The following is a 12,764-nucleotide window of genomic DNA, read 5'->3' on the forward strand; positions in this document are numbered from 1 at the left end:
GTAGCTTTTCTGTCAAAATGGTATACAAGAGGGTAAGAGGCTGGACCTGCGGCCAGAGCTTCCCCGTTAAAAGCGTACTAGAGTAACATAAGCCTGCAGTGCAGGAGTATTTTGACGAGCGAGCGCACGCATTTTGATAAGGCAAGCGCCATCTTGGATTCAAACTCGCAAGAGACGAAAAGTGGTCCTAAGGTGTAGGAGTACCGATAACACGTGAACAGATGGACAACACCTGAACTGCAGGCTAGAGTACCATGCAAAGCCTTTCTTATAAAAATAAGTTTGATTTGGATGAAAATGAACTTGTATGCAGAACTCATTTTCCTATGAATGGTTTCGTACGAAGACTCGTTTTACACAGAAGCGAAAGGCAATCGCAAATGGCCTATTGGCCTGTTCAGAAAATATCGCGCGAGACTATGTTTAGCACGCGCGTGAGTCCCGCGATGCGTTTCTCCAATTTTGCATGTCGCCCTCTAACAGTGCGCGTTTAACGTGCTGCCTTTTTGAATCACGTGTAAAGCCTTTCAGATTCAACCCATAAACCGTTAAGCACTAAACGAAACGTGTTCAGGTAACATCTTAAAAACAGTCAGTGACAAATTAGTAACTTATAATGTAAACAGGTCTTTGCTCGCGCTTTGAACACCCACCCGGCGATCAACCACCAGTCCCTCATTACCGCTTGTAGATTTGATCGAGGAGACGCAAATTTAAAAAAAAAAAAAAAAAATTCAGTTAACGATTCTTCACGTTGATACTGGTTTGGAAACAGTCGGCATCATTACTAAGGACGCCGTGTATTTCGATAGAAGCAAATAATATGCTTCTGATTTTGATAGTAGATCAATCAGTATGATTTATGTTTTAAAAGAAAAGAAAGTTTAAAAAACCCGAATTTTTAGCAAGTCGTCTTGATGAGAGCATATAGTGCGTGTAAGCAAACAATTTATACTTACGTTTTAAGGAGATTGCGACAACACTGACAAACTCGTTGAAGGTCCCCCATTGTGGCCGCCATGTTGAAGGCTTGGGCGCCAAGCATGACTCAAGTTTAGATGCAAATAAATTTTCATTAAATAGCACTGCACTAACAGCGAGCTAAGGTAGCCGAATGCTATGTTAGATGATTCGCGAGTTAATTAATCGTTTGAAATTAATCCGAAAAACGGCAAGATATTTGTTTACCTGAAATATTAGGGAGTTTAAGCAAACTACGACGACGGCGGCAAAGAGAATGTCACCAAACATAAGGTTTAATGAGCAAAACAATGGCTGTGCACGTGCGTTATAAATCTTTGTACATTTCTTTGCCGTCCTCTGCACAACAACAACAACATGAAATGACCAAGTTGTGTGTAGTCTGAGGATGGCGAACGACAACGGCTAATTTTCGTAATTCCATTTGAAATTGAACGCTGTCGTTGCATGGTTAGCCTGAGCACATTTTCTGAGCCATTGGCGTACTGAAAAGATCAAGATAATCGCGAATTTCGCTGGTAAAATAAAAATTGATTTTTGACTCGACGCGGTCCTCGGCGTCGCCGTCGTCGTTGCTTAAGCCGCCTATTTAGTCATCATGGCGCTCTCCGACCCACGCAATTGACATAAAACCCATGATGGCAATTTCTAAACAGGCCATTTCATAGATATGGCGCTGTGTTGTCCATCGAATGGGTTGATCTCCCTGTACTTCTTAATATCTACACGTTACTTCGCTTCGACTTGATTAACGCGAGCTTTTTCAAACACTGTAACAACGTAACCCTTATTATGTAAAATCCTGGTGCAAAACAGGCGATACATCAAACAACGGTTTTTTTCTCGCTTAGTCAGGGATTCTTTATAAGCTTTCAAACACAGATAGATTACCTTATAAATAATAAAAAAAAACAGTTTTCTTCTTCTGTCTTTGTTGATTTTTACTTTCAACAGTGTTTTCTCGGATCCTGAGCTTTCATAAATCAGCCTCAAACTACATCATAATACAGGTGAACTGCATAAAAATAACAAAGCATGTAAAGTTACATGTGCGCAGTGACGTCACAACATGGCGGCTGACATTGTTTCAAAGAAAATAATGACTAACATCCTGTTGCGCAGAACACAACCAAGACATGTTTGCTTCACTGCGCGATGGTTTCCAAGATTTATAATCTAGCTTAATCTGACATATGCGCCAGCAAATCACATTAGTAACGCAATGCCTGGACTGTTAGTCCCGGGGGGATACCCATATAAAAAGCACGGGCTGCTCGTCTGATATTTTGATAAGAACAAAAGTGTAGCAGCTCTCGTAAGCTTGTAATTCTCTTCATAGTTAGCAGCTGTTATTGTTTTAGTGCTAGGGGCATTGTTTCTGTTGTTTGTTCTATTCTTCTCTCAAGGGGTGTCAAGCCATTCATGTGAGACCTTACGAGAGCTGCTACCTCACCCGAAAACAACCCCTAAGAGTTACCAAGATCCTGTTTTGTGGGCGTGGCTTGCAATTTCTTCTCCTCTAAGAGATACCAATTCTTAAATAACTCATTAAAGCCTGTCCTATTTCTTCGGTTCAATACTCGTAAAGATGCCGGAACAGTTCCCACTGTGAACCTTTTGAGGCTTAACACCCTAAGAGGCGCCAAAACTACTTTTTTAACCCCTAAAAGGTACAACAAGCACCCCCCCGTCCTTTTTATATGGGAGTCCCCCTCCGGGTGTTAGTCAATGAGGAAGCAGTGACCACAGCGTATGATAATAAAAACATCAACCAACTTTATTTAAAGAGGTTCCACCAATTATGTTGGTTCTTTTACAGTTGACTTTAAAAGTAAAATATAAAACTACGAAAAAGATATACAATATCAAAGATATAAGAAAGCAAATGTATCATAAACGTATCAATGTAAGCCGCAATCATACAAATGTCGCCGACAGCAAATTAACGATCGTGACATGGTAGCCAAAAGTGTTTTAATATATGTGTTTACTTTTCCTAAGACTACCTGAGCTAAGTCATCGTTACATCTTGCAAATGAAAATAACATGGGATATTCCTACAGGCAGAAGAGACAAAAATTGACTTTTTACAAGCGCGCCCGAGGAACTGAACTTTATTTACACATCTCAGTTTTTTTTGTTTTTTTTTACTACGGTTTACTAAACATTTTATTGTAATTAAAATAAGTTTATAAGGGAGATAGGACCCTGCGCGCGCTCTGATTGGTCGAAAAGCCATGTTTTATCAGAATACAAAACAGAAAAAGCGTGTTTTATTGTTTTTCGCCACATTACCTCTATTCAGCATTTTTGTTAGAGATGGAGAGAAACATTTTCTTTGTTTCTACTTGCGGCATGTAAAATCTACATCATGAAGCAAATAAAGAAACCTAAGCCGAGTATTACATTGTGATGAAACACACCGGACATTTGAGAACACTCGAGAAATGTAGAAAGAACTCCCCTGCGAGTCGTGTTTTCTACATCTCCCTCGTGTTCTCAAATGCCCGTCGTGTTTTATCACAGTGTAATACACGGCGTGTAAACCTTAAACACTGCGCCGTTTTACAAGGAGGAAAGCTCTGTATGGTAAGTGGGTTTATCAATAACAGAGAACCATTTACTTAGTACATGAGAAATCTTGGGCAACAGGGTGCCCCGTGGTGGAGCAGAACTTAATTTGAAGGCATGGAGAATATATCACTACCCATCCCTAGCCGGAATAAATAGAGACGTAGAGAGAAAGAGCAAACTCTAGGTGGCCAATGTCTGCTGTGGTCAGACTGGACAACTCTTCTGATACAAACGCTAAGTACAGGCTGGTTCGAGGAGGATGGGGGTAGCCGTTCCACCAGCGACGACTTTTTACCATGTCAACCAGCCACATGTTGATTTAGTTTATCTTAACGACCCAAGGTTTTCAAAAAAGGTCACGGTAAAACTTAAGTTTGCTGAATCCTCTTGCCAGTGATCTTGAGTTCTGTCCTAAGCTCAAAATGCCGATCCTCCCTTCTTATTGCCATACATTTCCGTTGATGTTAGCTCTGAGAATTTAAGAGTTCATCAAGACAATATCTCCTAGTTGATGACTTTCGTTCTTCTCATCACCTGTTTGTTTAAAATTTCATGGTCTTATAAGGGGAAATCAGGATTCGATCACTTATTACTGACTACTTCGTCACCGATTACTTGTTACTACTTTCCTATCACATCAATCAGTCTTTTCACGGAGTTATTCACACAAAAATTGAAATGTCGCTTTGGCTCAAACTTGTTCGTACTCAGGACACAAGCCGAGGGGAAAATACCTCGTGGTGGCCATCTTGGATTTCAATGTCAGACCCAAGTACGAGGCTGATGCACAACGTCTCTGTAAGAACATAAAAATAATCAGTTACTGTGAGTAAGCAATAGATTCACTCGCCAACTGAAATGGTTTCCTTCTTCACGTAAACAGGGTAAAGTCCCTTGGAGACTCCTATGTAAAAAGGACGGGGGTGCTTGTGGGAAATTTTGAAAAGAGCCCCTAAGAGGTTCCAAGATCCTATTTTGTGAGCGTGGCTTGAATTTTTTTCACCACTAAAAGGTACCAATTTTAAAACAACAAATTAACTGACACTTTCATAATTATTAATAGCGTTAAAGACGATTGCTCCAAATACCTTCTACTCGTAAAGTTGAAAATCAACTATACCCGGTCATATTTTTTTTTGGCTCAAAACCCTATAACGTACCGCGGAAGCTCCCACCGAGCGAGGTACCGAAACCTTTTCTTAAACCCTAAAAGGTACGACAAGCACCCCCGTCGGCCCCGCAGGTAAAGTAGCTTCAAGTAAGCCTTCATAGAATATTAAGAACGCTACTTCCTTAGTTGTATTAAGCTAATTCTGGTCCAAAAGATATCACCAACAACGTTTGGGTCTTACTTAGCGTGATCCGAGAGATTAAAACGAGTGCTCATTGGCCATGGATTAACAACTAACGTGATTTTACAGCACTGAGAAATATGTACGCCAGCGGTTGCTATGGCTGTTATAAAATACCAGAGATACTACGCGCGCTCTGATTGGTCAATAGAGTTGACAAACCTATATTCTATTGTAACGTTAAAAACCCAGTTTCTGAATCTGGCAGCACTAAAGGATAGGACGCAAATTGCCCGACTTAAGTTTGTAAGTCGTATTTTGGTCATAATCCAAAAGAATATTTCACTATTACAGACGATTTTAGTGTAAACACTGATGAACTATTGATTGAAAAAGAATTTGAATGAAGTCCATATCTTTGAATTTTTAACCGACTTTGAAAAGGTACCACGTCGCCTTCGATCATTGGCCAACCTTTTTTACTGAAATACATAGGCCTGGCTGCTGAAATCCAACCATCAGAGGCTTAACCCAGTCGAGAGTTGATCACATGGTAAAAACTCCTTTCATTTACAAAGAACTTTTCTGACAGTGCATTGTACGCCCTCCAAATTAAATTAGTTCATATTACAAGACACTCTCAAATAGTTGAAGCAATCTTGAAACAGAATTGGCATGATTTGCCGGGATCTTGCTACTTGTAATGAAATGCAAGTTAAAGGATACTGGCTTCAAAACCCAAGAATGATAAAATTATTGTTATCTTATCTGAAAACTTACCCTTATTTTCCAAATTTAAATGACACGTTATCTCCAATTAACATAAACGGTGCCCACTGCCTCACTTCAGACCAGCCGTTACTCCGCATCCATTTCATGGCCTCGTGAAGAGATTCACTGGCACTCTCTCCACCTAGAAGATGCTCGTAAAACCGACTCATGAACTGCTCTGTTGCTTCGTCCTCTAGAGCCCACAGTGCCACTAACACTGAGCGTGCACCAGATCCTAAGAACGCTCGAGAAATTCCGATAACTCCCTCGGCTCTGATCTTGCCACGTCCACTGTGACAACAGCTAAGTACAACAAGTTTGGCTCGAAGTTGAACTTCTGAAATGTCAGACATTGTCAAAAGGTACTCTTCTTCTGTAGGAAACTTCTTAGTAGACCGCCCGGGACAGAGGACAATTTCTCCTCTTTCGGCATCACCATGTGCGGCAAAATGTATCAGACCTGCTGAATGTAGCATTTCAAGCACCGCCTGCTTGGTTGCTTTCTCTCCTAACAAAGGCTGAACACCTAGCAGTCGCCCAATCATCTCTGCCTCCTTTCTTGCAAAGGGCAATGGTTTGAAGGTTATACGACGACTATTGTAACGCACTCTACCAACCTCAGGATCACCGACTATCAGAACACCACACTGACTGTGATAGTCAGTAGGACTGTCCTGGATGCATTTGAGAGTGGTCAAGGAAGGAACAATGCGAATCCTAAACGTGTCTGATAAGTACTTTCCACTGTCATCAAGTAAAGCTGGAAATGGAACATGGCACAAGCAGGGATCAGGAACAATGATGATCTCGGACCCCTCAAGTAAGTCGGCCACAGGAGCGATGATCATATTGTAAAACAAGATTAGATTCAGTTCGGGATCATCCTCACCCCTTCCTTGTCGCAAAATTGCGAGCTCCTCCTCATGAGAGACATCTGGTTTTGGCTCAATATCATTTAAAGATCGATCTTCGCAATCCTCTTCGGATAAAATACCAAAGCTGCGGAAGCGTTCAGCAAAAAACTCTTCCAAGCTGTCAGATGATCCGGCAGCGTTATCGCTTTCATTTACTGTAATTGTTCGAAAATACATGACTCCGCTTGTTTTGATAATCCACAAAAACATTGCGTTATCATAATTAGAGATATACAGACAAGAACAGTTGCTTTCTTGTTTCACAATATTCTCTATGCCAACCCAAGTTTGCGGATCAGCTGAGATTTGCCTTTCAACAGAGTACCGTTTTGCCATCAGCTCTGCCAAGGCCCTAGCGCGTGCCAGCTCCACAACATAAAGGGCTTTGTCAGGTTTGTACTCAACAATAAGGAAGACAGCAATATTCCGATAAGGAAAGCTGCGAATATCTGAGAGCGATATTTTAAATTGATCGTTATCTCTTAGCAAAACACGCAAACTTTCGCTTTTTTCCATGCTCAAGACCAGATAGTCAAATGCTTCCTGGATCTTTTCTTGGGCTATCTTCACGACTGCAAGTTTACAAAGACATGCAAACTCTTTGTCTAGGTGTCCAATATCTTGATTAATTGAAAGTGCCTTCTCGAGATAACCTTCAGCAACGACGGGCTCACCAATCGAACTAAACAATGATCCTAAGTTGAAGTATTCTCCTGCTTCTCCTTTTCTGTCACCAATTTCTTTAGTTATCACAAGTCCTTTCTTAAAATATTCTTTAGCTTTTTCATATTCACCCAGAGATTGAAACACAGATCCTAAGTTTCCGTAACAGCATGCTTCTCCTTCTCTGTCGTCAATTTCAACTGTGATTGCAAGTGCTTTGTCAAGTTTTTCTTTAGCTTTCTCATATTCACCACGAAATAGAAACTTAGTTCCGAAGTTTATCCAATCTGTTGCTTCTCCTTTTCTGTCACCAATTTCACTCCTGATCTCAAGTGCTTTGACATTATATTCTTTAGCTCTGTCATATTCCTGAGCCTGTTGAAACACAGTTCCTAAGGTTGCGTAACAGCATCCTTCTCCTGCTCTGTCACCAATTTCTTTCTTGGTTGCAAGTGCTCTCTCAAGATATTCTATAGCTTTGTCATATTCACCACGATATTGAAAAATAGTTCCTAAGTTCGCGAAATCTGATGTTAGTCCTTTTCTGTCACCAATTTCAATTCTGATCGCAAGTGCTTTCTCAATATATTCTATAGCTTTGTGATACTCTCCAAGAGATAGAAACACGGTTCCTAAGTTTCCGTAACAGCTTGCCTCTCCTGCTCTGTCACCAATTTCAATTCTGACCGCAAGTGCTTTCTCAAGATACTCTTTAGCTTTGTCATATTCACCACGAGATATAAACACAGTTCCTAAGTTTCCGTAACAGCTTGCCTCTCCTGCTCTGTCACCAATTTGAATTCTGACTGCAAGTGCTTTCTCAAGATACTCTTTTGCTTTGTCATATTCACCACGAGATTCAAAAATGTTTCCTAAATTCACGAAATCTGTTGCTTCTCCTCGTTTCTCACCAATTTCAATTCTGACCGTAAGTGCTTTCTCAATATATTCTATAGCTTTGTAATACTCTCCAAGAGACATAAACACGGTTCCTAAGCTTCCGTAGCAGCTTGCTTCTCCTGCTCTGTCTCCAATTTCAATTTTGATCGCTAGTGCTTTCTCAAGATACTCTTTAGCTTTGTCATATTCAGCACGAGATCGAAACACAGTTCCTAAGTTTCCGTAACAGTCTGCTTCTCCTGCTCTGTCACCAATTTCTTTCTTGGTTGCAAGTGCTCTCTCAAGATATTCTATAGCTTTGTCATATTCACCACGAGATTGACAAATATTTCCTAAGTTAGCGAAATCTGATGCTTGTCCTTTTCTGTCACCAATTTTAATTCTGATCGCAAGTGCTTTCTCAATATATTCTATAGCTTTGTGATACTCTCCAAGAGACATAAACACGGTTCCTAAGTTTCCGTAACAGCTTGCCTCTCCTGCTCTGTCACCAATTTCGATTTTGATCGCTAGTGCTTTCTCAAGATACTCTTTAGTTTTGTCATATTCACCACGAGATAGAAAGACAGTTCCTAAGTTTCCGTAACAGCTTGCTTCTCCTGCTCTGTCACCAATTTCAATTTTGATCGCTAGTGCTTTCTCAAGATACTCTTTAGCTTTGTCATATTCACCACGAGATAGAAAGACAGTTCCTAAGTTTCCGTAACAGCTTGCTTCTCCTGCTCTGTCACCAATTTCAATTTTGATCGCTAGTGCTTTCTCAAGATACTCTTTAGCTTTGTCATATTCACCACGAGATCGAAACACAGTTCCTAAGTTTCCGTAACAGCCTGCTTCTCCTGCTCTGTCACCAATTTCTTTCTTGGTTGCAAGTGCTCTCTCAAGATATTCTATAGCTTTGTCATATTCACCACGAGATTGAAACACAGTTCCTAACTTTGCGAAATCTGATGCTTGTCCTTTTCTGTCACCAATTTCTTTCTTGGTTGCAAGTGCTCTCTCAAGATATTCTATAGCTTTGTCATATTCACCACGAGATTGAAAAATAATTCCTAAGTTAGCGAAATCTGATGCTTGTCCTTTTCTGTCACCAATTTCAGTTCTGATCGGAAGTGCTTTCTCAATATATTCTATAGCTTTGTGATACTCTCCAAGAGATATAAACACAGTTCCTAAGTTTCCGTAACAGCTTGCTTCTCCTTCTCTGTCACCAATTTCAATTTTGATCGCTTGTGCTTTCTCAAGATACTCTTTAGCTTTGTCGTATTCACCACGAGATAGAAAGACAGTTCCTAAGTTTCCGTAACAGCTTGCTTCTCCTGCTCTGTCACCAATTTCAATTCTGACCGCAAGTGCTTTCTCAAGATATTCTATAGCTTTATCGTATTCACCAAGAGATTCAAACACAACTCCTAAGTTTCCGTAAGCGGCTGCTTCTCCTCTCCTGTGACCAATTTCTCTCATGATATTGATCGCTTTCTCATAAAGTTTTCCTGCCTCTACATATTTAAATTGTTTTTCATAGATCATGGCTAGTTCTAATAATAGAATGCCTTCATCTTCGCCTGTTTTTCCACGCTCTAGGTAAATGTCAAGAAGTTGCTTGCCGTATTTTATGGCATCTGTGTAATCAAAGATGAGACAATACGCCATGAAGATTGTTTTATAGATAGCAGTGCTAACTAATTTAACAACCTGCTCCTCCTTTTCTTTCGGCATCACATTATTTACGAAAATCAAACATTCTTTACAGACCTCTATAGCTTTTACACCCCGACCGGTGTTGAGAAGGAAAGTTGCAATAGCCAAACCAACACAGATGACTTGAAAAACGTCGTCTAGATTGTTCATTTCGTCCTCCTCTATAAGCCCTGTGAAAAGAAAATACCACTCAAGCTCTATAGTGTAAAATAACATTATACTTTTGTACTTCTCTTCTCCTACGTGTATAAATGAGTACCGGCGAACTTAATGCTGGAGGTAAGCTTGCTGTTGGCTCCTAGCTGGCCGTTTTATGCAAGATGGGACACGTTGGTCCAACTCAGACGAGAAGGTTTCCACCTCGTGCTCACACTTTATCAAACCTTTCCATTGTAAAGAAAATAACCTGAAGAAATCGTAAATACCCTCGTTCTTTACTGAATGTGTTATCGACCGTGAATAGTAGGAATCAGTGCTGCGAGCACACTTCAATTATCTTGGCCCCTGTGCCGGCCGAAACCGGCCTTGGCGAGCATTGTCCTTTGTTCCACTTCCGACGCCATCACCTTTTACCATAACTGGCATTACTTATACTCAAGTTCTGCAAGAGGAAAAGATCTTTCCAATAATGTCCAGATTAGAGTGATTGGGTCAACTGAGCTTGAAATACGCTCAAAAATGCTTCGACATTTGAATGAAAAAATTGGAGGAGAATTTCTTCAATTTAACTACGCTATGTGATATTTAGAATATCGCAAAGATGTATTTTTTTACTAAAAGGGAAACATTACAAGATTAGATTCTTACGTCAATTTTTGTTCCCTTTGAAAAGTGCAAGGAACCAACGAAACATTTGAGTATCTCCGGCGAAATTACAAGAAAACGTATGACTGTATCACAAATGCATGCGTTTGGCGCGTAGGCGAGATGGGTTTAAACCATACAACGCCGGGGTACGGAATGTAAACACCCTCAGGTTCAAAAATGATTTGCACTCTTTGGGAAGTGGAATGCGGTATTCTTTTATAATTAATGCCGGGATACGGAATGAAAAACAGTGAATCGCGATTCATTCTTCTTTGAACTCTCCCTCAGAAGCTAAAAGTAGCTCAAGAAGCCCGAAATACGCATTGATAGCTACAGGTCACAAAATCAACCTGTTCAGATCTATTCCTTGTTATACTCAGTGCCTCATTCCCCCCAGCAGGGTAACGTGATACGCGTAAACTGTCTAGCTTGATGCGCCATGGACACCCGTGTTATCAATCAAACAAAATCAAACCAAGTTTTACCGAGCGCGGTTTCGAGTTTAATTTGGACTGGTTGAAATAAATGAGAGATTAGTTTTTCTTACCACAGTGAAGTTCGCACTGGAAAAAGTCGAAACTGAAACAGTCGGCGTATCTCTCGCAACTCCGAGAAAAAAGTATCATTAAAAAATCGAGAGAAGTTTCCATGGATTTAAATCAAGCTGTATAACAACGAATGAGTTCGAGTTTGATCGGTAGTGATGTTGCTTGTACAGAACATCCTAAAACTGACTTCTGTATAGGTCGTACAGCAAAGCCATGCAGTACATGTACACGGTAAAGAACATTTATTTGTAGTATCATGGTACGATTTAAAGTTCTACTTGCTGTCGGAAGGTGGGCAGTTTCTTTGTCAACTAACTATAAAGGTGCGTTCTTGATCATTGTAGTCTATTCATAAGCTTGAACGTAGGGAATCCGAAGAACAGGTCGGGCGGGTCATGTAGCATTTCCTAGGGCAAATCACTAATAGACTGCTAGCAGATTTGTGCTAGCAGAGGTTTTAAATCCGGGAACTCCGCGCCTTAACCCGGTCAAGCATTACATCATTTGAGGAGGTTTTTGTGATATCTCGAATAATATGTTAAATGTTATCATTGGAAGCCCAAATAATGCATTGTTTTAAAAGAAAATAACGACTAACTTACCGTTGCGCAGTAGCCTGTGTTCAGCCGTTCGTTCTTCCAAACAAAAACTGTAGAAATGCGGCTGTGTGTTACTGCTTATAACTGTGTTGCTCGCATAAATTATCCATCCTTGAAGCCATTTCGGTTTCCCAGCATCTGACGTGCCAAGCGGAAACGAAAGAAACGAAATGTTTGTCTTCGCGTGATCTTTGCAGAAGATCATTTGAAACCAGAAGTATGATTAATAAGGACATAATTATAGAACATGAGCGAGAACTTGTTAAGAAAGGACAACCTTTTTTCGTGTAAATTATGGGTAAAAAAATGACTCGAGGAAGAGTGGGCGGGTAAAATTCCGACCAAAAACAACTCTTTTTCATCATGTAAACACGTATTGGAACTCATGGTAATAGATGTCCAACAGTAGCAATTAAATAGTGAAAGAATGAAAGATGCGAATGCAGCGATAACACTACTGGAAAAATGACCTGAAAAAATTTCAGGCTCTGAACAGGATTCGAACCCACGACCGGTAACGCAAAGGTCGTGGGTTCGAATCCCGTTCAGAGCCAGAAATGTTTTCAGGCCATTTTTCCAGAAGTTTTATGGCTGCATTGGCATCTTTCATTCTTTCATATATTGGAACATTGAGTTATTGTAGTCAGGATATAATATTGTAAGCTTGTGGTTTGTCATTGACTGTTTTTAAGATGTTACTTCAAGAGTTTCGGTTATTGAGTGCTTTAACCTTTATCATTTGAAACTGGAAGATTTTACACGTGATTTCATACAGTGGTCACCAACTGGCCATGAAAATTTCACCGTATTAACGGGGTGGCCATATGATATTGAAGGGATCGGATCAAAATTTCATAACTGGTCTATTTTAAGTGACTTCTTGACAGACATCACAACTCACTTGTAAGCAACTGCTCTTTAATAAGCATTCAAACTGCAGGTATTTTTTTTTTAAAAAAGTTGAAAGTTCAATCAAAACCTGCAATAATTACAATGGGAAGATGAACATAAGTG

General features: G+C 40.2%; 1 protein-coding gene across 4 annotated transcripts; it reads right to left on the reverse strand.

Annotated features, from left to right (window-relative positions):
• Positions 1-2,733: 2,733 nt before the first annotated feature.
• LOC149107546 (uncharacterized) lies at positions 2,734-11,840 on the reverse strand. 4 transcript variants are annotated; one of them, XM_089295146.1, is made up of 4 exons: positions 11,754-11,807; positions 10,222-10,397; positions 5,628-9,966; positions 2,734-4,351 (listed from the first exon to the last, which is right to left on the reverse strand). In XM_089295146.1, the coding sequence occupies exon 3, from the start codon at positions 9,944-9,946 to the stop codon at positions 5,630-5,632; it is 4,317 nt and encodes a 1,438-aa protein (XP_089151272.1). In that variant the 5' UTR covers positions 9,947-9,966; positions 10,222-10,397; positions 11,754-11,807; the 3' UTR covers positions 2,734-4,351; positions 5,628-5,629. The 4 variants fall into 4 exon arrangements, with proteins under 4 accessions (XP_089151272.1, XP_089151273.1, XP_089151274.1 ...); XM_089295147.1 differs by lacking the exon at positions 10,222-10,397 and having other exon boundaries at positions 11,754-11,840; XM_089295148.1 differs by lacking the exons at positions 10,222-10,397; positions 11,754-11,807 and having other exon boundaries at positions 5,628-9,717; positions 9,851-9,966.
• Between the last annotated feature and the right edge of the window lie 924 nt (positions 11,841-12,764).

This window comes from Orbicella faveolata, unplaced genomic scaffold, assembly GCF_042242905.1.
Source record: "Orbicella faveolata isolate gen_17 unplaced genomic scaffold, um_ofav_v1 contig_26, whole genome shotgun sequence".
NCBI lineage: Eukaryota > Metazoa > Cnidaria > Anthozoa > Scleractinia > Merulinidae > Orbicella > Orbicella faveolata.